The sequence below is a fragment of the Chaetodon trifascialis genome, chromosome 1 (genome assembly GCF_039877785.1).
Source record: "Chaetodon trifascialis isolate fChaTrf1 chromosome 1, fChaTrf1.hap1, whole genome shotgun sequence".
Lineage (NCBI taxonomy): Eukaryota > Metazoa > Chordata > Actinopteri > Chaetodontiformes > Chaetodontidae > Chaetodon > Chaetodon trifascialis.
Window position 1 is genome coordinate 33,993,580 of NC_092056.1, and position 27,187 is coordinate 34,020,766.

Below are 27,187 nucleotides of genomic sequence, written 5' to 3' on the forward strand. Positions count from 1 at the left end.
TGCTGTGAACTGGAATTTGAATTGAATTGAATTGAATCGAATTGAATTGAATTGAATTGAATTGAATTGAATTGAATTGAATTGAATTGAATTGAATTGAATTGAATTGAAACTTTACAACGCCCCTGACACTCCGGTACAATAGATGGCGCAATGCACCTACATAGATTGGTTTGCGATTCACCAGAAGACGAAGAAAAATCGTCTTCTTCTCCTTCTGCTACTACTGTGCCGCACATGGAACCACGACGACAACTAAACATGACTTCTGTGAAGTATTGATATAATTATTTAGTCCTTTAGAGAAGGTGTGCGATAGATTCAGGATATTATTGTTCACGAGATGGACAACACATATGACCACGCTCCGTCAGATAAACAGAAACCTCCTATGTGCAATGGCGGCTATCTGGAGAGTCCGTACACCCTTAAGAGACCGACGTTGAGCGCAGCACAAGAACCGACACAGTCGGACCACACTGCTACACGGTGGACACCCTCACAGGGAAACGACAGTCACCCCTACGGATTCGGGAGCAATTTCCCCGCACCGTCTCCCAGTCGTGGTGGTTTTGAAGGGCCTCACTTCGCCCTTTCGTATGGATTTGACCCAACCGTCCCTCCGCCTCCTTTCGGCTGTCCACCTCCCGGACCCTTGTCCGGTGCCCACATGGTGCCCACGGCTCGGATAAACACATACAGCAGCAGGGGAGCCTCAACATTTCAAACATTTAACCAGCAGTTTAGAGCCGGTTATCAGAATGCTCGGTATGACCCAGACTACAGTCAGAAACAACAACAGTATGATTATGCGGATTTCTCTGGGAGTGGAACTCCGTTCGGCTGCCCTCTGTTTCCCCCGCGGGCGAAAGACTACGACCGGAGTCTGGGAACAACAACACGAGCTGAGGATGAAACAGTCCTTCAAAGTAAGCAGGATCAACAGTGGCTCAGACGCTTTTTACAAAGCAGAGATAAAACGTTAAAGACCCCACAGACCCAGCAGCAGCACAGTTGTATTGACGACCTGAGAGAGGCTCTGTACAGGGCAGTTCAGCTCGTCTCACAGATGGAAGAGTCATGTGAAACTCTGAGGAACAACGCGGATAATGCATGTGTTTGGACGGACTCTTATTTAATGGCTTTAAACATCAAGAAAGAGCTACAGGACAAACTCGCAGTCCTCAGTAATAATTTAGATCTCTGGAAAGCTAAACTGTTCCGTGTTTCTAAGAGGAGGACCCGACGACTGAGAGCCAGGAAACTGCAGCAGGTGGAGGAAAAACACAGAGAGGACCACATCTCTGAGAAAGAGGCTGCCATAAATAAATGGAGGATGCAGCAGATACATCAAGTAGAAGAGAAGAAGAAGGTAAATACATTTGTCAGAGGCCTGTTTGCACACCCAGCAAACACAGAGCCACATTAGAGTTCAAGTGAATGTCTAATTGAAGTCCAATAATCACTTCACTTGCCAACTCCATTTTGAAAATTTCTCATCCATTACAAACAGCGGAGGGGCAGAAAACTCAATGCCACAATGTTCCAATCGCTCATATTTACATTGTTACTATTGAAAAATGAGAGCTTGTTACGGACCAGTGAAATCACAGATTCGAGGCAACTTTGTGTGTTGCACTCTACTCTTTGATTCTCCCTTAACATTTTGAGCTGAGAAGGAGTTTTTAGTGTGCAAACCAGAAATTATAACTGTTGACAGCTGATGAATGTCTGTGAATTTTTATTTTACTTAATATATGATTAAAACATGCAGCTTTTGTGTTACTCGATCAAGTCCTGTAATTTAAAAACAAACTGCTATTCTCAGATAGTCTCATCTCATGCTGTGACATATTATTGTTCATTTAGACATAGTAACTTTATTTTGTAACAAAGAGATGATGAGGGGAGAATAGCAGAAAATCATAATGAAAGGTCAGATATGTATCTATTTATGTATCAGGAGCAGGAGCTCAAGCTGGCTGCAGATGCTGTTCTCTGTGAGGTGAGGAAGAAGCAAGCAGATGTGAAGAGGATGCAGGATGTTCTGAGATCTCTGGAGAAGCTGCGCAGACTGAGGAAAGAGGCAGCATTGAGGAAAGGTAACAGTTATTATTGTATTCAGCCATCCACCTTATTCCCAGTCCATTAATACCTTGTTTGCATTATGGGCCAGACTTCCCATTATTCCTTTCACTGAACCATTGTCTGTGCTAATTAGCGGTATGCTAAAAGTGTCTTCACTGTTCTTAGAGATCTGGGAGAAATACCAGCCTGTCCCTCCTTAATTAGTAGTTAGCAAGTTAGTTTTTTTTTTTTTGGTAGTAATCTTTTAATTTCATTACATTTTCCATTTATACTGTTGTTGCATCTAGTCTGTTATCTGCTTTGTATTTTGCTACATTAACCAGGATGAACTGTCATCCAAGGGTTGTGCATGCAGTTGTGCAGGAGAGCTTTAACCAGTTGTCCTTGCAATACAAAGAGACACAGGATTGTGCCAAATATTAAGGAGCTGGCAAAAGCAACAACCTTTGATATTTGTCCAGACCCTGAGTGTTACAGCATAAGTCATGTGAGGATACCTTTCCTATAGAACAGGTCTATACCTTGTCCTTTTATTAAACAAGCTAAATAGCCTTAAGTTATTTATCTTATTTATATAATGGCATGTCATTTGTGTCTCTGCATGGTCGCACATTTACAATTCTCCTTTGCTCTGTATCGCACATGGCGGACTTCCGCCCTGATGTGCGCGCACACACACACAAAGAAGCATGCACACACACCCAGGTGAGCACATTTCCACTAGTGGACAGTGAGTGTGCGTTGGAAAATATGTCACATCAACCACCTGAAAAGCAGACCAAAATATCTGCGTTTGAACTCGATAAATGAACCAGACGTTCCTGACTTCCCATATCAAGAGGCTCTGGAAGCCCAGAAAGACACATGGCAGTGTATCTTTACCCCAGAGATGTAAACCTAGGGGAAACACTGGACTCCACTCACAGAAACAGTAATTTTATCACTGACAAACTCACATTCAAATTCAAGGAAAGCACAACAAAATTCAACAAAACCATTTTTATTCATCCCTACACTACTCCAACAATTACTGCCAGTTCTGCTTTGGTCAAAATAAATAATGGTCAGAGCTTGTCTGACCTGGCTGTCCTCTTGACTTGTAGTCATCCTTAATCTCTTCAAAGTGTGTTTCAATTCAATTTAATTCATACTCTGGCTTGAGGTACTGAACTAGTTCTTTGAATCCCCCAGTCCAGTGAAAATTAGAGATAGATGGGAAAATGTTCTCTCTTTTCCCCTCCTGCTGCCTCTCTGATGTCCACCCTCTCTTCTCTCTGGACACGGTGAATGAAGTGTTTATTTCAACCAATTAAGACTTGGTTGTGATTGTTGGAATGATAAAAGATGACCCAAGAAGATTTTTGGATTGAATTGGGGTCTGATGGCTTCTCGTGAGAGTGATATAGCAGCTGTTTCTGGAAAACCAAAAAGGATTTTATTTTCTAACAAAAAGGTCTATGTCTGTAGGGATCTTTCCATTATGTTGTCAGACACCTATTATGACAACCTGAGTCTGTCAGTGGCAAAAGCAAAGTGTTTTAGTGGACGTACATCAATGGTGTGCAAACGCCTGGAGGGATTCTTGATTAATCACATGAACACAAAACAAGGAAAAAACAGGGTCCTTCATCAGGAATTTCTCCATTTGTTTGGGACATTGAAGTCTTCCAGGACACATGGACCAACACCAGCTGGAAAGTCTGTACACAACGTCAGTTTCATTGATTGAAAATTAAATGTATGTCAAGTTGAAATTAGCACATAATTCAACAACACGGTACAGAACATTATTTTATTTGTTTATTTTGTAATGTGTAGGTATGCAGATCTTTTAAAAGACATGTTTATTTTGAAATAGTATATATAAGTAAAATATATAAGTATTAGCCCGTGTATGTCATTGTGTTGATTTTCCCTCTTATGGACATAATGTGCAAAAGTAGACATTCGCATGGTTTGAACGTGTGTGTGTGTGTGTGTGTGTGTGTGTGTGTGTGTGTGTGTGTGTGTGTGTGTGTGTGTGTGTGTGTGTGTGTGTGTGTGTGTGTGTGTGTGTGTGTGTGTGTGTGTGTGTGTGTGTGTGACCCAGGTATTGTCACTGAGCAAGAATGTGAGGAGGCATTCAGCAGCCAACTGAATCGGCTGAGGTGTGTGTTGAAGAAGAGGACAGCAGTTTACTCAGCAGAGGAGAAAGCTCTGATGGTGATGCTGGAAGGAGAGCAGGAGGAGGAGAGGAGGAGAGAATGGGAGAAACAAGTGAAGAAGAAGAGGGAGAGACAGCTGCAGAGGAAACACAGAGTGGATGCCATGCTGTTTGGAGGTAAGATTTCACAGCCTGTCCACACCAAAAAGACATTTGTCCTATGCACTGTATGTGTTTTATAGAATGTTGTTTTTTCTTATAAGTGCTTTATAATGGAGTATTGTTAGTAATTTAATTTCCTGTTTGTTTCACAGATGAGCTTCCCGCTGATTCTGTTCTGCAGCCCTTCACGGAATTTTACACTCAGGCTGAAAGCTCACTGCACGCTTTACTTCAAATCAGGTTAATCTTCACTTCTTTGCTTAAGTCTGTGTAACAACAATAAAAACCACGATAAGAGTCAGAATGTGCTACTGACACCTATGATTTTCCTGCTGTCACATGTCAACACATCTTGAGACCCATGCACACCCCTACTGCTATTGAAATGAATTTGCAGATGATGAAATAAGATAAGACTTTATTGATCCCACACCGGGGAAATTAAGTCATTACAGCGAGCAAGTATTACAAAAAGCAAAATCAGTGGCACAGAGGGGTCAAGATAAAAAAGTATACAGGGTACAGAATAGAAAAACAATGTATATGTACATTATGTGCCTCTTGCAGGATCATTGTTCAGCCAAGTTATCATGCGTGTCGTTAGGGTCACGTGAGTGCTGGTGTAAGTGGCTGATAATAGTTGTCTTAGACCACTTCCTCTATTCAGTGATGTTCTGATCAGGTGCAGATGACTTTTGCCCCTCCTATACAGGACATCTGGGTTGAGGTGAGCACTCAGGTATTTTTAATCCCCCACAATCTCAATCTCAATGACTCAATGTCGGTGGAATGTCACCGGTGTAGTCTGTGGTACGTTCCTTCGGAAATCAATCACCATCGGGTAGCACGGTGGCACAAGTGGTAACACTGTCGCCTCACAGCGAGAAGGTCCCCGGTTTGAATCCCGCTGTGGGCGCTGGTGGCGTGTCCTCCACCGTGTCTTCAGTGCCTGCTGCTCGAGGAAAAAGGGGGCCTTTCTGTGTGGAGTTTGCATGTTCTCCCTGTGTTCACCCGGGGTTTCCTCCTTAAATAACCCCCACTAAAAACATGCAAGAAGATCACCACCTGACCAACGGTGATGAAGAAGGATGGGTCCCCGGGCACGGGCACCGCTGCCGCAGAGGCAGCTTTTTTTTTTCACATAAAGCATGGCGTGTGTACAGTCTCCTCCTCCCTGTAGCATGTGTGTGCTGTTATTAGTAAAGTAAAATCTTAATCTTAATCTCCTTCATATTGCTGCCGTTGATGTGCAGTGTCACGGGGTTCTCCTCTAAAACACAGGCGTAGTCGGAAATACACTGTTGGTGTTATTTTATTTGCCGGCCTCCCCAGGTGCAAACATATTTACAAAAAAGTGAAATGCAGAAAAAAAAAGAAAATAGAACAAAGTTCAAATAATATTCTAGAAAAGGAAAAAAAAAAAAAGTCCTTCAATAACTCACAGTAGTATATTTTCCCTTCAAAGAAATCACTCACACAGTCTCGAGATCAAACACTGTTACCTCCTCTGTAACCCAGTCAAGACTCTCGATCTAGGGCTGAGCAGCCTCCTTTTAAACCAGTTGCCCCTCCCACTAGGCTCGGTATACACATAAAAAAAACCATATTCAACATTTTCCTTAACCCTATTCATATATTTAGTCTCCCAACTTCCACTATAAATAGAGCAAAAAATAGTATTTATGTTCACAAATGTTCCCCTTTAACCATCCTTAGTTATTCATCACAAAATTCAACTTTACAAACAAAACAAATAATAACGTAGGTCACATGATCATAAAATGCGCGAAGACAGACTATTTAATGTAGCTGTCAGTTACGCCCCTGTTTGGCCAACCAAACTAACGACAGCGTGAGAGAGCAGGATGGACACATGGTAGGTGATAAAATGGTGGTATGAATATGTGTGGAAATATATGTATGAACAGAGGTAGAACTACCAAGTGTGCACCCTTGGCCGTGCTACAGAAACGGAGGAGAAAAGGGAAATGGCTATGGGGTATTTTTAATTACTTATTGAAAAGACGGGGAAAGTGAACAGGGACGTGTGAATGAAAGCGTTTGCGTGCCTATGTGTGTGCCTATGTGTGTGCGTATGTGTGTGAGTGCGCTGCCCAACGTTAGTGACGGAGCCGCTCCGTCACATGCAGGTGGTTCAGTCCACACTAGTCAACGATGTTGGTGATGACCTCCCTGTATTCCAGTTCATTCCCCTGTGATACATGTCCAAAGATGACAGTATCATCGGAGAACCTCTGGATGTGACAACTATCGGTGTTGTGTCTGAAGTTCAATGTGTAGGGGGTGAAGAGGAAAGGGGAGAGCACTCTCCCCTGGTGAGCCCCCGTGCTCCAAACTACCACATCGTTCTTGCAGTCGTGAAGCCTCACATACTGTGGTCTGTTGGTGAGGTAGTTGATGGTCCACACAGCCAGGTGGCAGTCTATGCTGGCTCCTTCCAGCTTCCCCCTGAGGAGTGACTTTTGGATTGTGTTGAAAGCACTGTAGAAGTCAAACAACATGACCCTCACTGTGCTTCCAGTATGCTCCAGATGAGAAAGAGATCGATGGAGCAGGTAGATGACTGCATCCTCCATGCCGATGCCTGGTCAATATGCAAACTGTAGGGGGTCCAGCTTGCTGCTCACCAGTTGACAGGTGGTCCAGTATGATCCTCTCCAAGGTCTACATCAGGTGGGAAGTTAAGGCTACCGGCCTGGTGGTTGGGCTCTCTGGGATGCGCAGTCTTTGGGACTGGAACCACACAGGAAGTTTTCTGCAGGGCTGGAACTCTCTCCAGATTGAAGCTCATATTGAAGATCCCGCAGAGCTGACCTGCACGGTCTCTGAGCAGTATGGAGCTGATGCCTTCTGCCCTGTAGCCTTCCTTGCCCTCATCCTTTTGAGCTCCTTCCTCACCTGGTCAGCTATTATGGAGAGGCTGTGGGGGACTGGGGGTGGCTCCTGTAGAGTGACGTGGGGGGAGTGGAAAGTAGTCTGTGAAGTGGAGTGGAGGGGGATTAAGTGATGTGAAGACGGTGCTGCTGGTGCTGCGAGGGTGAGGTAGGGTAGGATCAAATCTGTTGAGAAACAGGTTCAGTTCATTTGCCCATTCCTGGTCTCCAGATTCAGGGCCCCTCCCACTGTCGCTTCTGTGACCTAAGGTGGCTTTCAGGCCCCTCCAAACCTCTATGGCATTGTTCCCCTGAAGGCACTCCTCCAGCTTCCTCCTGTAGCTGTCCTTGCCTCTCCATATCTCCCATTTCGCTCCCTCTGCACTGTCTTCAGCTAATCTTTGTCCCCTGATCAAAAGACCCTCTTCCTCTCATTCAGTAAGGCTTTCAGTTCCTGGGACACCCAGGGTTTGTTGTTAGGGAAACATCGTACCTTCCTGGTAGGCACAGTGTTTCCCACACAAAAGTTAATGTAGTCCGTGATGCAGGTTGTTAAACTGTTAATGTCCTCCCCGTGTGGACTGCACAACACATCCCAATCAGTCGTTTCAAATAACTTGTTGGCACTGTAATCTGTTTTTCTTTCAGGAGAGAGTGGGATGTGTTTGTAGTTGCAGCGGATCATCCTGACGGTTCCGCTGTTCCTGAGAGCTGGATCCTGCCAGATGCCCCATCTGATCAGGCTTGGGCTTCTGCTCTGCACAGTGCTGACTCCGAGCTGTGAACTCAACTGTAAACTATAAATCCAAACCTGTGCCACTGAAAGTAACAAGTTGATGATATTTAAAGTTCTAAACCCTTTTGTTTTTGAGAGAACAACAACATTAACTTGAAAAAAGAACGAGAAAATGAATGTGTGATCTGATAAGATGTTATCTTGTTAATTTTAACATATTTTTCTTATGAACTATGGTGTCTTGGAGCTGTCAGACTGCAGAACTAAATCGGATCTGATTAATGATGACAAAGAACAAAATAGCTTTGTTTCTGCTGTCCTTTGTGCTGTTAATACCTGCTGAGGTCTTTTTTCTGGTCTCTGTTAATATATTTTCTGTTTTGTACACAAAATATGTTGTGGGAAGCAATTTTGTTGAATATATTGTACACATTGATAAACTACACTCTTTTTTGTAAATATACAGTACTGTGCAAAGGTTTTAGGCAGGTGTACACTTGCACAAAGCCAGGGATTTTGTAGGGTTAAAGTCAGGTGTATGATCAACCAATTATACCAAACAGGTGCTAATGATTATCAGCTTCACATGTAGGTTGAAACACAGTCATTAACTGAAACAGAAATAGCTGTGTAGGAGGCTTAAAACTGGGTGAGGAACAGCCAAACTCTGCTACCAAGGTGAGGCTGTGGACAGTTTCATGTCACAGGTTGTACACCATGGCAAGACTGAGCACAGAAACAAGACTGTCACGGGGTTCTCCTTTAAAACACAGGCGTAGTCGGAAATACACTGTTGGTGTTATTTTATTTGCCGGCCTCCCCAGGTGCAAACATATTTACAAAAAAGTGAAATGCAGAAAAAAAAGAAAATAGAACAAAGTTCAAATAATATTCTAGAAAAGGAAAAAAAAAAAAAGTCCTTCAATAACTCACAGTAGTATATTTTCCCTTCAAAGAAATCACTCACACAGTCTCGAGATCAAACACTGTTACCTCCTCTGTAACCCAGTCAAGACTCTCGATCTAGGGCTGAGCAGCCTCCTTTTAAACCAGTTGCCCCTCCCACTAGGCTCGGTATACACATAAAAAAAACCATATTCAACATTTTCCTTAACCCTATTCATATATTTAGTCTCCCAACTTCCACTATAAATAGAGCAAAAAATAGTATTTATGTTCACAAATGTTCCCCTTTAACCATCCTTAGTTATTCATCACAAAATTCAACTTTACAAACAAAACAAATAATAACGTAGGTCACATGATCATAAAATGCGCGAAGACAGACTATTTAATGTAGCTGTCAGTTACGCCCCTGTTTGGCCAACCAAACTAACGACAGCGTGAGAGAGCAGGATGGACACGCAGCACATCTCCACATGGTAGGTGATAAAATGGTGGTATGAATATGTGTGGAAATATATGTATGAACAGAGGTAGAACTACCAAGTGTGCACCCTTGGCCGTGCTACAGAAACGGAGGAGAAAAGGCAAATGGCTATGGGGTATTTTTAATTACTTATTGAAAAGACGGGGAAAGTGAACAGGGACGTGTGAATGAAAGCGTTTGCGTGCCTATGTGTGTGCCTATGTGTGTGCGTATGTGTGTGAGTGCGCTGCCCAACGTTAGTGACGGAGCCGCTCCGTCACAAAGACACATGGTTATGCTGCATCAGCAAGGTCTCTCCCAGACAAAGATTTCAAAGTGGACTGGGGTTTCAACATTTGCTGTTCAAGCTCTTTTGTACAAGCACAAAAAAAATGGGCAACAAGGAAACTTAGTGCAGCAGATGAAAAGCATATAAAGCTTATTTCCCTTTGAAACTGGAAGATGTTCAGCAGTGCCATCAGCTCAGAACTGGCAGAAACCAGTGGGACCCAGGTACACCCATCTACTGAGAAGTCTGGCCAGAAGTGGTCTTCATGGAAGAGTTGCAGCCAAAAAGCCATACCTCCAACATGGAAACAAGGCGAAGCGATTCAACTAAGCACGAAATCATAGGAGCTGTGGTGCAGAAAAATGGCAGCAGGTGGTCTGGACTGATGAGTCAAAATGTGAAATATTTGGCTGTAGTAGAAGATAGTTTGTTTTCTGAAGGGCTGGAGAGCAGTACAATTATGAGTTTTTGCAGGCGACAGTGAAACATGGTTGAGGTTCCTCGGAAGTTTGGGGCTGCATTTCTGCAAATGGAGTTGGAGATTTGGTCAGGATTAATGGTGTCCTCAATGCTGAGAAATACAAACAGATACTTATCCATCATGTAATACCAGGGAGGTGTATTTTTTGCCCCAATTTTTCTGCAGCAGGACAACAACCCCAAACATACAGCCAATGTCATTAAGAGCTTTCTTCAGTGTAAAGAAGAACAAGAAGTCCTGGAAGTGATGGCATGGCCCCCACAGAGCCCTCATCTCATCATCATCAAGTCTGTCTGGGATTACACGAAGAGACAGAAGGATTTGAGGAAGTCTACATGCACAGAAGATCTGTGGTTAGTTCTCCAAGATGTTTGGAACAACCTACCAGCAGAGTTCCTTCAAAAACTGTGCAAGTGTACCTAGAAGGATTGATGCTGTTGTGTTTCAGAAAAGTTGGGACAGGCCGGAGACATGACTGGGAAGGTGGTAGATATCTTAAATATGTTTGGAACATTCCACAGGTCAACAAGTTAACAAGTAATAGGTGATAGTATCATGACTGGGTATGAATGGAGCATCCTTGAAAGGTGTTCACAAGCAAGGATGGGGTGAGGTTCATCACTTTGTGAAAAACTATGGGAAATTTGTTTATTCTGCACTTCTATCAAGCATGCTGTTCTAGTAGCCAAAAAAAAATTAACATGTACTTATGTTTCACTCTTTTTTCATACATCATGCAATATGTTTTCCCTAATTGTTGTTTTTAATAAATTATTAACTGACCAAGATGGTGGCGTATGCTCAATGTGAGGCTCAGTGTCTCATTTCATTGTCTCTGTGCTGCACTCTGACGATGACAAAGTTGAATTAAATCTAATTGTTGAGAGCTTGTGAAAGTTGAGTGTGTTTTTTTTTTTCTGTCAGACCAAGGAAGCTTAAAGAATTACTACAGAAAAGAGTAATCTAGACCCATCCATGAACAGCAACTATAGACCAGTCTCTAACCCTCCTGTAGTGAAATCCTTAAATATTTCAAATCAGTTTAATTTGTTTTACATGGTCATGTATAGGTTAACACGGGGTCAACTGTACAATGAAATGTGTTGGATGATTAAAAAAATACCAAAATTTAATCATAAATTTGGATATTTAAAAAATCTATATAAAATATAACAGCATATACCTTGTGGTATCTCCTTCATGCTCTTGAGACTGTTGGGAGACACAGCAAACCTTCTTGTGACCACATGTATGGATGTGCCAGCATGCAGGAGCTGGACTACCTGTGCAACCTGACTGGGCTGCAGGTACTGCCTTATGCTACCAGTAGTGACGAGGACACTAACAGAACTCAAAACTAGAGAAGAATAACTCAGGAAGGATAAGGAGAGAGCAATTGTCTATGGCCACTACACGCAAAACCATTCCCTTTTTGGCGGTTCATTTAAACCAAAGCAGGTGTAACTGAGTCACAATCACTTGTGCTTCCTAAATGGACAGATTGGTGTCTAACTTGTTCTAAACTGTTATTCTGCGATGATAACATGTTTCCTTAATTTTTTGAGCAGTGTATATAGCAGTGTATTGTGTATGCGCATGACCTGATGGTGATTAGATTTTTGAGTTCAGCAGCCTGATGGCCTGGTCATAGAAACTGTCCTTGAGTCTGATGGTATGTGCAGCCATGCTCCTGTATTTTCTACCAGACAGTAACAAGGACAACAGTCTGCATACTGGGTGGCAATGGTCCTTGACAATGCTGTGTGCTTTCCGCAGGCAGCGCTGGCGGAAGATGTCCTGAATGGTAGGGAGTCTGTTGCCAGTGATGTACTGTGCTGTAGTGATTTGTGGATGTGGGCAGAACAGCTCCTGTACCAGACTGTGATGTAGCCTGTCAGCAAGCTCTGAATGGTGCATCTGTAGAAGTTTGTGAGGATGTTGGAGTTCATGCCATATTTCCTAAGTCTCCACAGGAAATAGAGCCGCTGGTGAGCTTTCCAGGAGAGTTTCTTGGTGATGTGTACACTAAGAAACTGCTTACTCTTACAACCTCAGCGTCACCGATGTGGATGGGGAGGTGTCCACTTTCCTGCGGTCTCTTATAGTCCAAGATAATCTCCTGTGTTTTGCTGATGTTGGGAGGGTGATTGATGTTCTGGCACCAGCTGGTTAGTGCTTGATTGTTGTCCATGGTGAGGCCCAGGATGGTCATGTTGACAGCAAACAGGGAGTACAGGAAGGGGCTTAGCACACAGCCCTGCAGTGCGCCATGTTAAGGATCAGCAAAGAGGAGTTGTGGCTGCTGATTCTCACCACCTGGGGTCTGCCGTCAGGAAGTCCATTATCCAGCTGTAAATGTCCATTATTCAGCTGCAGATGGGGGTCTCCAGTCCAAGATCAATGAGCTTAGAGATAAGTTTTGTGGGAATGATGCTGTTGAATGCTAAGCTGTAATCAGTGAAGAGCATTCTCACATATATATTCCCTTTGTCCAGGTGGGTAAGCAAAGTGTGTGTCACCAAGGCAATGGCAGCAACTGCACAGTTAGGTTACCTTCCACAGCCTGCATGATGTGTACCAGTTGGTTTTAAGAGTGAAGCATTCAGAAATGGCCCTTGTCAAAGTAGTCAACAGTCTTAACATCAACAAACAAGCCTATTTCTGTGCAAACAAACATTCTAATCTGGTTTTGTTAGACCTAAGTGTAGCTTTCAACACCGTTGATCATGACATTCTAATAAAATGACTTGAAAACTGTACAGGATCATCTAGACCAGTTCTTCAGTGGTTCTCAACATTTGTTTTGGCAACTTCTGAAGAAGAGGACATTTTCTGTGGTATGCCATAAGGGTCAGTTCTCAGCTCGCTATTCAGTCTATACATCCTCCCTCTTGGAACCATCACACAGAATCACAATTTATCCTATTATTCTTATGCTGATGATACACAACTCACTTTCCTTTGACAAGCTCATTTCTATAAACAAGCTTGTTAGATGCAGTGATGACATGTCTCAAAACATTCTATAGTTTAACAGAAAAAAAACAAACAAAAAACTGAAATTCTACTAGAAAGCCTCAAAACACAAAGGCAAAAGGTAGTATCTATGTTGTCTATATGTCACAGTATGGCAGAAATCTGGGTGTTACTATTGATGCCAATCAACTTCCAGCGTCACATCACCACTATTACAAAGACAGCTTTCTACCATTTAAAAAATGTTTCCAATCTTCGGAGATTCCTGTCACATTCTGACTCTGAAAAACAGGTTCATGGATTAATCTCCAGCAGATCAGATTACTGTAATGCTTTTTTTACTCTCCAGCTGATCCAGAATGAGGAGCAAAAATTAAGAAAATAGATCATACTTCTCCCATATTAACTGCTCTGTGCTGGCTTCCTCTAAAATCTAGAAGTTTAAAAGTCTTCTCCTTACCTACAAAGCCCTGAATGTTGAACACTGTGTTTACAGAATGCAGGCTTACTAATGGTTCTTCCAAAAGCAGAATGGGAGCCAGAGCTTCAAGATCATCTCCTGGCTCCATCCAAGCTCCATTCAAGTATTACGGCTTGTTTACAAAGCCCTAAATGGTATGGCTCCTGACTATATTTTTAAGCTGCTGACTGGCTGTAGTCCAGTCATATCAGCATCGTCAAATATGCAACTGCTGAATGTACCTAGAATTAAGACTAAATCAGGTGAAGAGAGGACACACCTGAGAGTCTGACTGCAACTCCAGCACAACATATGTAGGTGAAATATAGTGCTAGGGTGCCATTGTCTGGAACAAACTGCCTGATGACGTAATATCTGCTGCAAATATATCTTCTTTAAAAGCAACCTTAAAACATTGCTTTCCTTTCCGTCTTTTGCTACTTTATGTGTGTGAGTGTGTGTGTTGCTATGTATTCTTCATGTTGGACATAAAATCTGTTTACACAATCACATTGTGGGGACAAAACGCAAGTCCGCATAATGAAAATCATTAAATGTTAGGATGAAGACTTAGGGTTAAGTGGTTACTGGTTAGGCTAAGTCTCCAGGAAATAAAGGTAAGTCTATGTAATGTCCCCAGAAATGATGGAAACGTGTGTGTGTGTTTGTGCCTTCGTGTGCACCCGCTGTAATCCATGTGTGAATGCTGTCGTAGGAATAAGACAGGGGTTATGAAAAACTTTTTTTATGTATTTCTGTGTGCAATATATGGATGCCTGAAAGGTTATTTTATTTATATAGAGTATTTATATATGTTTTTTAAAATCTAATTTGTTTAATGTTTTCTGTCTTTTACTGTAAAGTACATTGAGTTTCTCTGTGTATGAATGATTTGGAGAAATCTCTGCACAGAAAGGGCAAGGCCAACACTGAATGGCCTGACATTCAATCCCTCAGGTGCCACAACATTAAAAACCAACATGATTATAGACAGAGTATTACTAGATGGACTCGGGATACTTAGGAAAAACATTGTTAAACACTGTTTGCTGCTGCAACAACTGCAAGTTAAGACGACCATGCAAAGCAAAAGCCATATATCAACAACTGCCAGAAACACTGCAGACTTCTCTGGGCCTTTGCTCTTCTGAAATGGACTGATGCAAAGTGGAAAAGTGTTCTGTTTTCTGATGAGTCCACATTTCATTGTTTTTTGAAATCATGGATGTCATGTCCACTGGGCTAAAGAGGAAAAAGACCATCCAGACTGTTACCAACAGAAAGTTCAAAAGCCAGCATTTGTGATGGTATGGGGGTGTGTCAGTGTCGACAGCATAGATAACTTGCACATCTGTGAAGGCACCATTAATGCTAGAAAGTACATACAGGTGTGGAGCAACATGTGCTGCTTCCCAGATGCTGCTTTTTTTCAGGGGGGGCCTGCTTATTCAAGCAAGACATTGCCAAGCCATATTCTGCATTTGTAAAACACTCTGTAGAGCTGAGGGAGGCTGCAGAGTCAAATGATAAGTCTATGTGTGGGTTCATAATGCCACCTTTCACAGGTCATTTGCTCTATTATTAATATAAAAACGTTGATTATGGCAACTTTTGGGGTGGCAGAAGCTCAGTCCGTAGGGATTTGCCTTAGAACCCGGGGGTGGCAAGATCAAGTCCAGCTCCAACCATGTGTGAACTGGTGGTTAGAGAGGTTCCAATTCACCACTCATTTCTTGGAGTGCCAACTATGAGACTATCAGATATCTTTCCTTATGCATGTCTATAGGTCACACACAAGATCTTGTGTGTGTACTTTAGGCCTATGTGTGTGCTGATGAGAGGAGATGAGTATCTTTTCATGGGCCAAAGTGTGGAATAACGCTTTCAGTCCCAAGTAAAAAAACTTTGACTGACTGAAGTGTGGCATTAGATGAAAGGTCAAGAAGTCCCCAGAATCCTGTGAAATGAATATTCACAGGTAATGAGATAAAAATCTAGTCATGTTCTAGATGAAGGTGTCAAATAAACAGACAAGTTCATGCCTTGCTGATAGCCACAGAAAAAGTCAGATTTATTTATTTTTTAAATCAAGGTAGACATCATATTTATGTGAATACTGTGATGCTTCATGTGTTTTTGAGCAAAATTTAGTTACTTAGGCATCTGTTTTCTTTTCATGCAATAAGCAAAGGATAATCACAGAATGTTCTTGAAGCTGTAAAGATGGGAAAGTGTATATCACTCACATTGTTCCTGACAGAATCACACTATAATCGGCTGTCTGTAGTGCGGCAACAGCGTTATTGGTGTTGTTGACTCTCTGTGCACCGATTATCTCTCTCTCTCTCTCTCTCTCTCTCTCTCTCTCTCTCTCTCTCTCTCTCTCTCTCTCTCTCTCTCTCTCTCTCTCTCTCTCTCTCTCTCTCTCTCTCTGTGTGTGTGTGTGTGTATGTGGGTTGTGAATCAGCTCATGTGGGTTACTGCAGGTCAATAGATTAGTGCTCCAAATGGCTCTCCTTTAATTCAACTTGCAGTCTCAGTCTCTCCTTCATATACACACCAAAGAGGACACACCTGAGAGTCCAACTGCAGCTTCCACACAACAGAGGTAGGCTGACATTTGTTTTATTAGGAGGGTCATTTGGTAAACTGGCAGTTGCAAAATGTTCAAAATGTTGAATGTTTGCAGCCTGATAGCCGTTGATGACACTTCTCAATGTGCTAAACTGTTGTTTAGCATCTGATCACACATACACTGTCTATCAGAACATGTAATAACAATAATGATGATGATGATGATGGTGGTGGTGGTGGTGGTGGTGATGATGATGATGATGATAATAATAATGTTATATGTATAAAGCAATGTAACAAATTGCTTTACAAAGGAAAAAGAAAACAAGTCAATTAAATAAAACAGTGAAACTTGAAAAATAAAACTTTTGGCTACTATCACTTCACGTCTTTTCAAAAGTTTTAAAAAGTAATTTAAAAGATGTTACTGAGATGTTACTGATTCTGCAAATCTTCAGATGTGAATATTCACTATTGAAGTTCACAGCACAAAATTGTTATAAATAAATTGTTATTCAGCTTTATTGTATATTTGTTATGTATTTCTTTTCTTTCTTTCATTTTTTTTGTTGTACAGTATAAAAATGGGAACAGAGGAGAAGAATATCCGGTACTTTATACTGGGATACACATGTACATTTTTGCTTTTTTAAAGTCACAAATGTACAACGTATGCTACTTGCAACTGGTCACAAACAGTTCATGTGGTGCAGTAGTATCACCATGTAAATACGTGTTTGGCACATCAATGACCTTGAGGAGCATGTGTCCTCTCTGCTGTTGTTAGTCCTGGACCATCTGGCTTGTTGGTATTTTGGTGTTACTGGAGCAAAGACGTGATTAGCTTTCAGGGACAGAGGACACTGAGCAGATTTACCACATTATGTCTCCCTTATAGTGTCACATGGTCATACATGCACATGTTTTTATGTGTGTACATGCAGAGGGGTGGGGGGTGCCAGCTTTGGCACACATCTGAACTAACATGAGGAAATAAAAATTTGATTTCATTTCAATATAATATAAATATACAGTATACCTGAGAGTGGAGTGTCTCTGTGCTTGTTGAAATGAGCCTGATGCTGCCTAGCAAACAATGTTTTAATCCCTGATCCTTCCGCTGCACAGTCACTCTTCATTATGTAACACCCTTGACCAATTTAGACAGGCAGAGGTGTGACCAGACAGGCTTTCTGGGAAAGTAAATCTGATTTAGCTTTATGCTTTTCTTAGATCTTGCTGAATCTCTCGGTGTGCACAAAGTCAAATGTATGAGATTGGATAATTGCTTGACTTAATGTTTAATCGATGAGCTCTTCTCCTGGAGGCTGCCCTCATAACCTGACTGACCAGATAACTTCCACAGTGCACAACCCTACACATTTCCTGCTCATTGCTCTTCCGGACTGAGAGTACACCTCAGCCATGAACTGCCAAAATACAGCACAAGTGTCGAACTAGGGCTAAAAAACACTGAGACATTGTTGCATGATACTTAAGGATGCCTAATGCTTCATCCCTTATGCAGCTTTGGGACCTATGATCACTGTTTGGTTCATCTTGTCCTGACTTACCAGCAAAAACTATGATCTGTGAGATGGACCAGTGAGGCAAAGCTGCAATCATAGGCACTGACTGCACTGATTGGAGCGTTTTTGAGGCTGTAACTGGATGGGCTGTCTGACACTATGGCATATCACCTGTTGTGAGGATGTGTGTGCTGACCACACTCAGGCAGCTTCACCAGGCAAAGAAATGGGGACAGAATCCTGAACAACCAGGACAGAGGTTGACAGAGGAGATCAAATTAGCAAAGTGGAGCTACACTAAAAAGCTGAAAAAAGATTCTCACCCAACACCCTATGTCAGTGTAGAAAGGCCATGTGATGGAGAACCATCAACCTGCTGATGACCTGAATGTGTTTTACTTTAAGTGTGATAAGTAATCATTCATGCTGTAACTAACTTAACCCCCTGCCACTGCCTCACCCCTCCTCACTGATCCTCCACCTGTGCTCAGGATCTGTGAAAAGGATGTGTGCCACCCCTTTCAGGGACAGAAGATCAGGAAGGCACCAGGCACAGATGGCATGTCATTCTCCTGTCTCAAAGCTTTTGCTGACCAGCTGGCCCGCATCTTAACACAAATCTTCAACAGATCACTGGAGTAGCTTCAAGTCCCCTCTGCTTCAAACACTCCAAATCTCAATCATACCAGTCCCAAAGAAACCTTCTATCACATGATTCAATGACTACAGTCCTCTCACCCCGATATCTGTGGTCATGAAATCCTTCAAAGACTGGTCTTGGCCCACCTGAAGGACAAACATCGTGCTGGATGGGATTTTTCCTCATCGGCTGTCTCTTGCCTATACAGATGTTTGTGACCCACTGACAGATGGGAGCTGGCAGGGTGAGCTGTTTGCCTGGTTTCCCTCCTCCTGAAGTTTGCAGATGACACTGTAGGGCAATTTTAGCTCAGTTTTTCATGTCAGTGTAAATCTCCAGGTTTCTGGCATCCAGTTTCTCCCAGGACCTGAAGTGGAACTCAGACATAGCCTCAATAATCAAGAAAGTGCAACAGAGGATGCCTCAACAGCTGCTGATCCATCATTATCTGGTTTGGATCTGTCATCAAACAGGGTAGGACCAGACCAAAACAGATTCTAAGCACTGTTGAGAAAACCACTGGTGTCAACCTGCCCTCCTCTCAGGACTTACACACCTCCAGACTGAGGACACATCACTGCAGAACCCTCACATGGACACAGTCTGTTCCAAATTCTCCCCTCTGGTTGGTGCAACAGATCACTGAATGCCACAACCACACGTGAAAACAGTTTACTTCCCACAAGTCGTCACCCTGACAAACAATTAGCTAGTCATACAGTGTCCCTGACACTCTGATGCCAAAATATCTACTGACTTACAATTTCAAATCCATTACTGTACAGTTTTTAACATGAACATTCATCACTACCATCACTGTCAACATAAGCCTGCACATTGTAAAATTCATTGTATATATTGTTATTGCCTCATCATTCTTTGTATATATTGTTTATTTTATATTTTGCCCTTGCTTTTTTTGTCCTCATTGAGCTGTATGTATTTTTTTCCATGCAAGTTCATTGAGTGTAATGTTTAAACCTGAATCAGATTCCTTATATGTACACACATTCGTGGCCAGTAAAGCCGATTCTGATTCTGAGTCTAATAGAAATTCACCTAGATGAATAGTAATATGAGTAGAACTTGTTGGATTTTGACAACACCAAAATGGGTATACATTATCCAAGGACTGAGATGTGCAAGTCAAAAATGAAAAGTTTTTGTAAGGGACAGAGCATCATCAAGCCATAATTGGGAATGGGCCTACCAAAGAAATTTTTCACCCAACCTATATAGGGGGCGCTCTAAATTCCCAAAACATCGACCTTAAATGAGCGAGTGTGTGATTTGTTTAAACAAAATTAAACTAGTAACTGTGAATTTTCTCACCTTTGTGAAGCCTGAAACATGCTTATTGCTGTTTGCTGCCTTAATTTTGGCCCATTGAGCTGCTTACTTCTGTTCTGAGAACAGAATTACTTGTGGCTATGTAATAATAATAATAATAATCATCATCATCATCATCATCATCATCATCATCATCATCATCATCAAAATTGTGTTTGTGCTGGTTCATTATTATTATTATTTGCTTTATTATTATTTCTGTTTTTATTGCTGGTATTATTATTATTAGTAGTAATATTGTTATTTGTTTTCTTATGCTGCAGTTCACATTTCTATGAGCTCGAATGGAACTCAGTCTGGAAATAAAATAAGCAGAAATGATGTGCATGTCCTTCCATAGAAATGTGAGCCCAATCGGCCAGATGGTTCTGCAATTAAAGCCCAAAAATGCTATTATGAAAAGGCCATGCCCTTCACACTGTAAATCAGCTTGAAATTGGACATATAAGTCCACCTCAATGTGTTCTACAAAAAAGCCTCCTGGTGCACCATGTCTTGGTGAATGGTATCGAGAAGAGATCGAATTAAAAGTCAAACTGTGTGTCTATCTGTCTCTCAGTCAACTGAGCAATATGAACGGTGTCCCTCTGAAGATGCCACAGAATGCCTCACAGGAAGTCAAAGAGGACATAAAAGTTATGGTGCCTGATTCTCTCATCGTTCTGCAGGAGACAGAGGTCAGTGTGGTCTGTGTGTATGTGTACATAAAGCATGTGAAACACAGACTCTACTGTATGTGTGTCACTGTGTGCCCCTATTGCTCTTTCTCCTACAACCATACTCTTGCTAACTACAGTGCAGGCCTTTTTTGCTTCTCTGCTTTTCAGACAGAAAAACACAAACAACTCTTTGCTTTTCAAAATTATTTGTGTGTATATGAATAGTACACATTTTCAGTTGATATGATGTGAATAACAGTTCAAAGCAGAGCTGCAGACTTTAGAGTGACTTCACTGGGGACCTCAGATACAGCTCTTCTGAGAAAGACATTTTCAGAAGACTGGTGAATCTTTTATACCCTGGCTGGATCCAGGAAGCAGATTTTACACAGTCCATTTTTAGAATGCACATCCCTGAAAACATTTTGGAAATGCGAACTGGAAAAAATAAACAAACAAATAACCAAAATTAAATAAAAACAGACCAAAAAACAAACTGACAATTGAAGACTGACTTGACAGGCAAGACATGGCAAGACTAGCTGTGAGAGAATGTATGTACCATATGTTTACAAAGAACTTGAGTTTTCAATTTAAATAAATAATTAGACATTTTCATTCTGTCAAGTTGCATGCTGCATCAATGCACCTTTAGACATTCATCCCCTCAGGATGAATTGCAATAAATTTAATGGTCCTCTGAATGTTCAATGCACACCATCATCATCTGGTCAATATTTTGGTTTATGATAAAATACCAGCAAATCTAGTGACATTCCCATCAGTCTCAGTCGTATGTTAGTTTAGATTAGTGTAAATTAACTAATGTTAACACACTAAACTTGCACGACCAACAAATTGCTGGCTGCTAACATGGCTGTTTAGATATGCCATCATGACCTAATGTTGAGAATTTTGAGATTTTAAGCTGATGATGGACCTAGATGAAAAGTCAAGGGATCACTAAAGTGAAGTTTTGTGGTGTTCCGTGCAACAGGAGTTCAGATATTTCACTTCAGATCAGTACTTGATCAACAGACTGACTTCCAGTGACATTCCTGGAGTGGGGACACCAAGCTAACATAGCTACAAATGTTGAAATAATGATATAAGACCAAAGAAAATGGAAAGCTAAACAGTTGGTTGAGTAGAACACTAACATGTTGTTTGTCCATGTGACAGTATGAGTTCAGTCTGGAGAAGTGGGTGCTAACTGGACTGCAGAGTGGCTTCACCAGCCAGCATCAGCCTCAGCTCTCCTCTTCTTCAGGACTACAGCCAACTTGCCCACCATACTGGATGATGTTCAGCAGCCCACAGCAGAGTCGCCTGGCCAGCCGCCACTGCTCTGACTTCTGGGAGCCCAATCCGAGGCAGCGGTCAAACAGCCTTAACCCCGCCATTCTGCGCACCAGGTTTGTCATCTCAGACTCTGAGGATGAGGGAGAGAGTGCCACAGATAAAGCCAAGACATGTTTGTCAGGGAAAGCCTGCTCAGGTGGAGAGCAGAGTGGTCAGAGGAAAGCACAGAGAGCCTTCGTTCCAGACCTTCTGAACCCTCCGGCCTGTCTCAGCAGCTTGCCACACCAGCGCAGGAAGAACCTACGACAATGTTCACTCTTAGTGTTGGACACATCCAAACAAGATAATCCCAACACAGACAGCCCATCAGTGAGCTCATCCTTACACAGGACCCTGGACACCAGAGCCCCCAACATTACAGCCAATACAGTCGACAGGCTCCCCAGAATCAACAAACACAGCGCAACACATACGGTAAGAGAAACATTGTAGGTAATAAGGTAATATGTCATAGTGTGAGCTCCAGTTTGATTCACACTCAAAATTTTAAATAGCAGTCTATCATTTTGAAGAAGATAACTGAGGTCCAGGATGTGTTGAACCAATAGGCCGATCCAAGGGCAGGGTCAGAGCTGCATTGGCCCTAGCTGAAATCTGACTGGCACCTCAAGTGCCCTGGATTGCTTCAGAGCACTTTACTGGCTGGATTTTTAAAGAAAAAATGGTATGTGAAAATATGACATTGTTGTCTGGCATCTGAGTTTTGTGTTTGCTTGAAAGACAATTCCACACCACATAAAATACAATAGGCGGCGGCGCAAGCAAGTAGTGCACGTGCCTTACAGTAAGAAGGTTGCCGGTTCAATCCCCGGGCAGGGCCTTTCTGTGTGAAGTTTGCATGTTCTGCCTGTGCATGCGTGGGTACTCCGGCTTCCTCCCACAGACCAAAAACATGCTCATTAGGTTGAATGGTGACTCTAAAATTGCCTCTAGGTGTGAGTGTGAGTGTGAATGGTTGTGTGTTTGTACCCTGCGATCGACTGGCGACCGGTCCAGGGTGTACCCCGGTGTATCCCAGCTGACAGCTGGGATAGGCTCCAGAAAGGGATACACGGTACAGAAAATGGATGGATGGATGGATAAAATACAAGAAAACATAGGTTGGCTGTAAATTTGACAGGTGGCATAACCACTGAGCCACATTCCCCTCAGGTAACACAGGTGGCAGTATGTAGAGCATTAGCAGCAACATCCAGTGACAAGAAGTTATTCACTCAAACAGCACCCACCAGTAAAACAAGGCGAGTAGAAACATGGCTGCATTTATACTATGTCCCATATCCATTTTCAAAATCTACCTGTTCAACCAATTGTCCTAGGTGCCAGTAGCCTCTCTCAAAATCACAGACATGACACCTGCCAAACCATAACCTCCTTCTCTCATGGGTCCAGCAATACCAGAGCTTCATCAGGTCACTCAGATGATCTGTCATTGTTACTGGTAAGACAAATATATAACAATATTACATTGTAGTAATATAATATAATATAATATAATATAATATAATATAATATAATATAATATAATATAATATAATATAATATAATATAATATAATATAATCAAAACTATTAAAGGCTGCAACAGCTCATTGTAGCTCAAAGTAGTGCTAATTTATTAGGCTACAAATCTGCATTTCTGATGTGAGGCTGAAGTGTGTGTCTCTGTGCTGGATCAGTTTGACTGACCTTGTTTCATGCGAATGTTGTGATGTGCTGGCCTATATACAGTACAGCCTACTGTATGACTCAATGAAATAATCACATAATTGACTTTTTTTCTTTTTTTTTTGAAAGTTTTGTATTTTGTTTGGTTTAATAATTGGGCCTAAAAGAGGAGTGCCACCATACCTTTGTGCCATAAACAACATAATTTATTAACAATGTCCGGGTATGCGAATGGAGGTTGTGCACCGGGGTCTGTAATCTAGTCTTTCCATGTCATATGGATCTGTATTGTTTGTTAGTGCTTTGTTGCCTAGTGCTTAGTTTTTCCAAATGCTGTTGTTTGTGATTCAGTTTTTCAGGGTAGGATCACTTTTCTTTCTTGTTTCCTGTCTCCATCTATTCCCCTACCCATCAGTTTTGATTGATTTAGCCAACTTTAGCAAAATATAACAAAAGGTAAGCATTTAACCACCATAACAGGCACAGGTAACAGAACGTGTTCCTTACAAGATGGGGCCCCTGTCCCAACACGCAACATGGTGTGATGTACCATCACATTCCCTATACTAACCACATGATGCTTTTCATTATTTAAATCATGATCCTGACTAATTTGGAAGTTAGCAAATGTGACACTGACAAAACAAGACATGGTGTACAGCTCATAGTTTTGTTGAGATGATTCCACCATCGTCAGCAGAATCAGAAGCTGCTGGTGAGGGTGGACCTGATCCTTCAGTGTGTAGCTGAAGGAGTGGCTCCAGCTATCAGCTATCGTATAAATTATTGTAAAGAATTCAACCTGCAAGTTGCTGTTTAACCTCATAGTGATTGAAAAATGTCACAGTGAATGTCATGTCTAATATTATCAGGGAGACTACAAATGCAGCCTAAAGCTCAGGGCATTATTTTTCCTGAGCCCTACTATAAATCTCCACACATTAGCCAGTAACTGATAAGGCTTATTATGGTATCAAAAATACCCTGAATGCTCAACACAGTAGAATTAGTTTCATGTCAAAAATGCATTAGTCAAAGGAGAAAATCAATCCTAAGCCATCCTTTTTTTCAGTTCACATTTCCAAAATGTTTTCAGGGATCTGCACTCTAAAAATAGACTGTGTAAAGTCTGCTTCCTGAATCCAGCCAGGGTATAAGAGGTTCATCTGGATTAGCAAGTGGAAGTCTTCTGAAAATGTCTTTCTCAGTGGAGCTGAATCTCAGGTCAAACCTGCTGTCAGCATTACAGAAAGAACATGAAAATGTGGTTCAATCTGACACAGTAGTACCACTCACTCTATCTGTATAAACACACACTCATTACAGCTTGTTCTTCCGTAGAAATCTCTCAGTCCAGACTTCTCTAGAAAACTCCCTGTGACCTCAACCCATCAGGGTCTCACTGCTTTGGAATCAGACTCATCAGTAGAGCTCCTGTCAGCTCTGAGCCCTGAAGAGAGAGAGCTGCTGGGGGCCATCACTGCCCGAGGTTACCCCCTCCGGACTGCCATCATCGCCTTGCAGAAGACCGGCCAACAAAGCCCAGATCAAGTAAGCCTGTGTCACATACAACACCTAAAGTAAGACTTCTATGAAAGTGGCAGGGCAATTTTTCTGTAGCAGTACTTTTACTCTTAACACTTTCAATCTGCACTGCCTCACCTCTCTGACAGTGAGAGTAACTGAACAATCACTGTGGATGTGCTTATGACTCCATGGGCTCTGCCATAGTCCTAGTTGCTGCAGCCTACTCCGTTGTTACAGTTTGTCCCCCCTTCAGCTCTGGCAACCTAATCATTGCTGGCTGATTTAAAACATATCACATATCACACCTATCATATCGGTAGCACAGGAATATCACCACAGACCCAAGAATTAAAAAATTTGTTATACTATTAAATATAGAGTTTTACGGTGGTGATAGACTTAATCAGTATTGTGTACACTCATTTGGCAAGGGCTTCAATGTAATGGATATCCATTTATATGTAAAAGTGCTAAGATACATCACCCAGATTATACCTAAGTACTTTTACTAAAGTAACATTTTGAATAATGGATGTGACTATTTCCTCTACAACTGCTGGATAGGACAGTTTCTGTTTGAACACTCTTTTCCAACATTAATGAATGTTTTTGTATCTTTGCAGATCTTGAATTACCTGGTAGCATGTGACCATCTCTGTCAGATGGGTTATGATATGGCCCAGGTAGAAGAGGCTCTGGAGATGTTTCAAAACTGTGAAACAAAGGTAAGACATGCTGAGCTACAACATTACACAAGTCTTTAATCTTCTTAGAGACAGAAGTACACTCTTCCTTTCATAGAGCCAGTTTTATTTCAAACAATTCATTAAATAACATGATACTGTCACCCTCTTGAGGCGGAGGAGTTTCTTCACCTACTGAGTCAGTTTAACGAGATGGGCTTTCAGCAGAATGCCATCAAAGAAGTGCTGCTGGTCCATGAAAACCACCGAGAGCGGGCACTGGAGGAGCTGATGATGCGTGTGGCATGACAGCACATCAACACACTCACATGCACGTACACCCACACTCTAAATACATCAACTGCAACCTAAAATTTGTTATTTACTGCAGGACAATATGCAAAAATGTAATTCATATTGATAAAGGCAGAGAGAGAACAACTATACACAGATTATTATAATATAATAATATCTGAAGATGGACCGTGGCCTTCAAAAGTATATTGTTGATATATTGCAGTTATGATTATGATGGTGGTGATATGATGATGATGATGATGATGTTAAAATTAATGATGGTGACATTGATGATGATGATGATGATGATGATGATGATGATGATGATGATGATGATGACGACAATCTGCTCATATTGCACATTTTCATTCATGTGTTTAACATTTTATTTGACTTGTTTGTTTATTATGTCCATGCTTTGTTATAGTGTGAACATGCTCAGTGTAGTATAGTGTAGTGTATCTTTATTATCTGTGTAACAGAATAGAAGTGATCTGAGTAGTTGTAATTGTGTATTATAATATATATTTTCAGTTAACTAATTCATTTGGTTTGTTTTTCTTATTTAATTTCTATTAACTTATATCTTAAACAAACATTTTATAATATTTTTAATTTGAATATAGTTAATTCAGTAATACTTAATGAAACTTAATGTTGACTCAATAAATTGAACTGTACGCAACTTACCACCACGAGAAACTCTACTCAAAGGATCAAAGTGTGTTAAACTCAAATATTAATGGAAACATACCCATTGATCAAAAATAATTTAAACTTCACTGTTGGAATTCAGTCTATTTATTTTAGTTATAAAGCTGTTATGAAACAGCCTGCCTTTTAAAAGGCATCAACAATTCTAATCAGAGCTTGAAACTTTTCCCATATAAACCACACTATTTCACAGAAAACACTCTTTCAACAACGGACTGAAAACAGGTAAAACAAAAGAGCACCCCTCTCTCACACAGAGCATGGTTACCTGGGTGGTAGATTAATAACAATCACAATAAAACTTTTCTCAATAATGAGCTATGTGCTGAGCTAAGTACTGACATATTGCACATACACATTCTGTACCATATTGTCTAATTTATTGACATTATCCATTAAAACATTTTGAAACCTTGCAGTCTGGGCTATCTTGCATATGTGTTGTATCACACTGCAGCACTTGAATTTCCTGTTAAGAATTTTTGTTGAGAAAAAAGAGGAGGTGGCGCAGCAGGTAGTGCGCGTGCCTCACAGCAAGAAGGTCGCAGGTTCGATTCCCGGGTCGGGCCTTTCTGTGTGAAGTTTGC

General features: G+C 41.5%; 2 protein-coding genes across 2 annotated transcripts; both read left to right on the forward strand.

The window, feature by feature from the left end:
• Positions 1-203: 203 nt before the first annotated feature.
• On the forward strand, positions 204-8,880 carry pdcd7 (programmed cell death 7). Its single transcript, XM_070964200.1, has 5 exons — positions 204-1,372; positions 1,964-2,102; positions 4,178-4,408; positions 4,546-4,633; positions 7,936-8,880. Exons 1-5 carry the CDS (start codon positions 344-346, stop codon positions 8,069-8,071), a joined length of 1,623 nt encoding a protein of 540 aa, XP_070820301.1. The 5' UTR covers positions 204-343; the 3' UTR covers positions 8,072-8,880.
• A 7,264-nt stretch (positions 8,881-16,144) lies between these two features.
• Positions 16,145-26,922, forward strand: ubap1lb (ubiquitin associated protein 1-like b). The gene is made up of 6 exons (XM_070966396.1): positions 16,145-16,206; positions 20,251-20,368; positions 21,533-22,126; positions 24,721-24,930; positions 25,530-25,631; positions 25,764-26,922. The coding sequence occupies exons 2-6, from the start codon at positions 20,264-20,266 to the stop codon at positions 25,896-25,898; spliced, it is 1,146 nt and encodes a 381-aa protein (XP_070822497.1). The 5' UTR covers positions 16,145-16,206; positions 20,251-20,263; the 3' UTR covers positions 25,899-26,922.
• Positions 26,923-27,187: the final 265 nt, after the last annotated feature.

Excerpts from the sequence above, each read along its gene's own strand:
- pdcd7 (XM_070964200.1), top strand. The coding sequence starts at position 344 with ATGGACAACACATATGACCACGCTCCGTCAGATAAACAGAAACCTCCT. Across the intron at positions 2,103-4,177 it reads AGAGGCAGCATTGAGGAAAG|GTATTGTCACTGAGCAAGAA; the intron begins GTAACAGTTATT and ends TGTGTGACCCAG. Across the intron at positions 4,634-7,935 it reads CACGCTTTACTTCAAATCAG|GAGAGAGTGGGATGTGTTTG; the intron begins GTTAATCTTCAC and ends TTTTTCTTTCAG.
- ubap1lb (XM_070966396.1), top strand. The coding sequence starts at position 20,264 with ATGAACGGTGTCCCTCTGAAGATGCCACAGAATGCCTCACAGGAAGTC. Across the intron at positions 20,369-21,532 it reads TCGTTCTGCAGGAGACAGAG|TATGAGTTCAGTCTGGAGAA; the intron begins GTCAGTGTGGTC and ends TCCATGTGACAG. Across the intron at positions 22,127-24,720 it reads AACACAGCGCAACACATACG|AAATCTCTCAGTCCAGACTT; the intron begins GTAAGAGAAACA and ends GTTCTTCCGTAG.